Here is a 5,171-nt window from a genome sequence, read left to right on the forward strand (position 1 = left end):
CCATGTGTAGCTGGCAGCCAGCGTAAGCGGCTGGCAGCCGGTGTGAGCTGCCAAGAGCTGCTGTGAGCAGCCATCTGGTAGCTGGCGACCGATCTGCCTCAGCCGGAAAGAGCACAATGATAATACCAACATGGGCCAGTGAAGCTACGTCCTCCAGAACTAGACTGAAGAACAAAAGGACAGCAACTTGTCTGTTCCCCTCCCCCAATTCCCCAATAAAATCTTTAAAAAATAAAAAGCTTAACCAGGTTAAGCTGGGTGGTGAGTATAAAGGTGTTTGTTTTATTACAAAATATGTATATTCTGTAGTATAGTCAGCCTTCCGTATCCGCGGTTCTACATCTATGGACTCAATTAACTGTGGATCAAAAATGTTTGAAAAATGATGTTACATTGCTCCTGACGTGTAGTGTGTAGTTAGGCCTAGGATGTTCTGCGTCTGTACTGAATAGGTACAGACTTTTCTTTCTTGTCATTATTCCCTAAACAGTACAGTGTAACTAGTTACACAAAGCAATTACATTGTATTAGGTATTATAAGTAACGTAGAGATTATTTAAGTATACGGGAGAACTAGTGTAAGTTACATGCAAATATATGCCATTTCATAAGGGACTTGAACACCTACAGATTCTGGTGTCCTCAGCAGGCAGGTCCTACAACTAATCCCTCACAGGTACCTAGGGTAACTGTATGTATATAGTGTACATATACTTCTTCTACATATATTCTATATTGAGATGATATGTATTTTTATACATATATTTCATAAATTTAAAAATTCAGTGACCCTAACTTTCCAAAGAAATACAAAAAAATTCCATTCATTTCACTTAATAAATAGCATTTTTCAACACATCTTTATCTAGGATTATCAACTTCGAGATTACAATAAAGTTTCTTACCTCATATTCCATACAAGGATCTGGGGAGTCATCAGTACAATGGATGAACCTTGGAGGGGACAAAAAAAGGCACCTGAATCTTTTTTTAATGGTGTCAGTTTATGCTCACACATTATTTATATTTAATGTGGGATTAAGCACTCAGAAACAGGAAACTAATTGGAATTCAGTGAACATGTAAGAAGCACTACTTGATGCCAGGCGTTACCCTAGGCACCCTGAAATGTTGTCATGAGTCCTTAATTAACCATACGAGCTACTATAAACCTCTACTGTTCTATCAAACAAGTAACTAAGACCCAGAAAAGACCAACTGAGTGACGATGCCAGGACTGTAACTCAAGCTAAGTGCAGAGTCCAAATGCAGGCAGGATGGCGCTGCTGATTTTCAGTTCTCATTGTGTGATTGTTGATGGCTGAACCAGAGATCTCTGCAGATATTAACTCTGCCATCTAAAGCCACACAGTTAATCTAATTCTTCTCCCACATGCCATTTAAAAAAGTATTTGTTAGAATTATTCATTCTTCCATTAAGTATATTGCTTCTCCCCCCCCAAGAATCCTCTGTTTCATGAACAATTTTTCATTGTTTATTAAATGTTACCATGAACAATTTTTCATATTGTTTATTAAATGTCTACCTATGCCAAGGCCTGGCTGGGCACTGGGAATGCTAAAATGATTGAGTCCTTGTCCTTGAGGTCAGTCTGGAAAGGAAAGCCCTAAGTAGATGACAAATTTCAAAACACTGAAAACAAAAATAAAAATATTCTGCTGACACAAAGGAAGAATTGATTAGCTCTGTTTATGTGTGTGTGTGGAGGGGGCGGGTAGTCAAGAAGCCTTCACTCACAGGAAGAGGAGGGTCTGCGTTTAAGGCAAAGAGAAATGGGTGCTGAGGCAGGGAAGGAGGCAACACATCACAGTCTCACAGAATTACTGGAGGGCAGGACCGACAGAGTGTAGAACACAAGGGGAGACTTGGCAAAAGATGACGTCAGGAAGAAATTTTGGACAAGGCGTCTCCAGATCATGAAGGCTCTTGTATGACTACCAAGGGCAGTCGTACTTTATTACACAGACAATGGGGAGCTAGAAGTTTCGCAGCATGCGGGAGATCATTTCATTTAGGCTTTAGGATTATCAATCACTATGCAATGGTACTGGATAGCTCGGGCAGGCAGAGACCAGCTGGGAGGCTGGTTAAAACAGTCCTGGGGACACATGAGGGTCTGACTGAGGCAATGGCAGTGGAGAGTGAGAGGGGAAGTACTAGGTGAAGATATTTCGGAAGCAGAGTCACATTTCTTGGTGACTTGACTGAAAAGTGAGGGACAAGGGAGGGCCCAGGATAACTCTGGGTGTCTGGCTTTGATGACGAGCTGGATGGTGATGGGAAGGCTACTCACTAAGGCAGAGGAAAGGCAGGTGACATGGGGCGAGGAAAAGATGGGACACAACTATGTCTGCGTGTGCAGAGCTGGCGACATCCTAGGAGAACCACATAGTAATGTCTAGTAAGCAACTGGAAATTCAAAACACAGGGAGGAGCTCAGGAGATTATCTGGAAGTTATCATATGGGGTATAAGAGCTAAAGTCAAAAAAGCAGAAGTGGGCCGGCCGAGTGGCGCGTTGGTTAAGAGCTGGCTTGGGATGCCAGAGGGCCCCGGTTCAGATCCCACATATGAGGGCCAGTGACACTGCCCTCTACAGCTAAGATGCTGAACAACAGCTTGACCTGGAGCTGGGCTGCCGTGAGTTGCCAGCGACGACAGGTGGGTTGCCATGGGCTACCGTGTGTGGCCAGCAGCCAGCGTGAGCGGCCAGCAGCCGCTGTGAGCGGCCGTCCAGAAGCCGGCGACTGATCCACCTCGCCTGGGAAAAGCGCAATGATGGTGCCAACTTGGGCCAGTGAAGCAATGTCCTCCACAACTGGACTGAAGAACAAAACGACAGCAACTTGTCTGTTCCCCTTCCCTCAATTCCCCAATAAAAATCTTTAAAAAAAAAAAGCAGAAGTGGTCACTTCGGGCAGATGACAGAATCCTGAGGGATACTGACAATAAAGAGTGAGCACAACTTGCAGTCTAGAGAGATTTTCATAACAACACACAAGCAAAACAAAAAACATCTTTTAAGATGTCTTACGCAATTTACAAGTAAAATTGAGTTTGAAAAGCTTTTACATTTCCCTGAATATTTAATTAGGTTGAATTTCTCTGTGATTCTTTATGATTTGTACTACAAACAACAGCAATTCTAATTTATTTGGCTGGCTGAAATCCTCAAGCATAAGAACTTTTATTCTGACTAATAATGGGGCACTGACTGGTATAATCTGAATTGCAAAAAAAGGTGCACAGAGGGTGCTCTGTTAAAGGGGGCTCTCTGTTAGTGCACAGGCACCACATGAAGCATCTCACCATCTTACATTTGCTACCTCTTTAAAGCCTTGCAACAATCCTATCTGCGAGTGCTATTATTATCCACATTTATCACGTGAGGATACAAAGTGAGGAATTAAGTAAGTGGTGGCGAGCACACTGAACCACACGCTGCACATTTCTCTCAGGGATGAAAGTTCTAGAACTATTGTTAAAGCTGTCAGATTTTAATTTAAACACAGACACACACACACACACACACACACACACACACACACACACACAGCGGCAGGACTTTAGGCTCAAGCAGTACCACTGCTAAAAAAAAGGGGGGGGGGAGATCTACCATTAAGCCATCCTACCTCCATAATATAACATGGATCTTCCAAAAGAACAATTTGTAAAACTTCTGTTTTTATACATTCCAGCACACACTGGTGCTATCTGAAGATCTCATTTTCTTCACAAAGCAAAAATCCCTTCCTTCAAATCAAACTAATTTAAAGGTATGTTGCCCTGAGGAGTTATAATCTAAAACCAGAAAATTAGCTTTTAATTTACTTTAAAAATTTTAAAATAAGAATCTCATAGGTTGTTTATGTTAATCAAAATTAAGGTCATGAACTGTCAAATTAGTAAGAATTAACGTAATTATTTTTATCCTTAAAAACCCCCACCCTTCTCCCTCAAATCAGCAGGTTGATAAGCATGAAACACATTTCTGGAGTTTGCTGCCATCCACTTTCTAACATTCAAGAGAATTATGCTTGGATGCAGAGCTGTACAGAGACAAGTGAAATACCCTACATTTTTACTTCTGCATTAAGGAGTAGAGGAAATGTTCCAACAAATATAAAAAAAACAGGCAGAGTTTTTAAAAAATCAGGATCCTGGGCTCTGTACTGGCATCACATGATCTTGGAAAAGTCAGTTAATTTCTCCGGCTGGATCTTAGTTGCCTCAGCAATAAACCGGTAGATGGAATTAGGTGATTTCTGAAGTTCTCTCTGCAAATTCGTGGACGACTTGCCAGGTCTCCTTTTCTTCCCTTTCTGTTTTCCGTTAACCAATGGACTTGCACATTGAACCCCAGGATGTCTGAGCTTCTAGAACACAAGTTTGAAAACGACTGTACATTAGAACGGACCTAAGCTGTTCTCTCAAAATACATTCCAAGAGAGTCTACCCAGTACCATGGGCCCAAAACAGAGATCAGACACATACATCACAGAAAAGGTGATTTCTGAGCAGAATCTCCAGTCCTAAAACTGTAAGAGCTTCTTGGGAAAATTGATATGAGATGCCTGTTGGCCCATTCTAGGCCTCTTTAGTAGATCTACACCATTCTTGGGGAAATGAAGAAGCAAGGAAAAGGGAGAAGCATCTAGTCTGAGCAGCTGGTAGCCCAAGCATGGCCTTCAAACCATGGCTTCTGCTAAAAACAGTCAGTTGGGCTCACCTAAAATCCACTAAAGTCACCACAGTATTTCAGCAACTTCGCAGATGCTACAAAGTGGCCACTTTGCTCAAAACCTCCAAATCTGTGGCTAAAATAGATTCGAAGTCCTTGATCATTTCAAAAGATTCCCTCACCTTTTATTTCTATTTTAACAGCCTGAACATTTTAATTAGTAAAAATGCTAATAATTTTACAAATTCTATTATAAAAATTCTTTTTTTTTTTTAAAAGATTTTATTGGGGAATTGGGGGATGGGAACAACGCTGGGGAATTGGGGGAAGGGGAACAGACAAGTTGCTGTCCTTTTGTTCTTCAGTCTAGTAGTGGAGGATGTTGCTTCACTGGCCCAAGTTGGCACCATCATTGCGCTCTTCCCGGGCAAGGCAGATCAGTCGCCGGCTTCTGGACGGCCGCTCACAG

General features: G+C 41.9%; 1 protein-coding gene across 1 annotated transcript in view; it reads right to left on the reverse strand.

The window, feature by feature from the left end:
• CDC123 (cell division cycle 123) overlaps positions 1–5,171 on the reverse strand; it is a 73,780-nt gene that overhangs the window by 28,279 nt on the left and 40,330 nt on the right. The window contains exon 7 of the mRNA XM_019656959.1: positions 906–954. Coding sequence (XP_019512504.1) covers positions 906–954 — 49 coding nt within the window. The remainder of the gene's footprint in view (positions 1–905; positions 955–5,171) is intronic.

Source organism: Hipposideros armiger, unplaced genomic scaffold (genome assembly GCF_001890085.2).
Source record: "Hipposideros armiger isolate ML-2016 unplaced genomic scaffold, ASM189008v1 scaffold_271, whole genome shotgun sequence".
NCBI classification, from domain to species: Eukaryota; Metazoa; Chordata; class Mammalia; order Chiroptera; family Hipposideridae; genus Hipposideros; species Hipposideros armiger.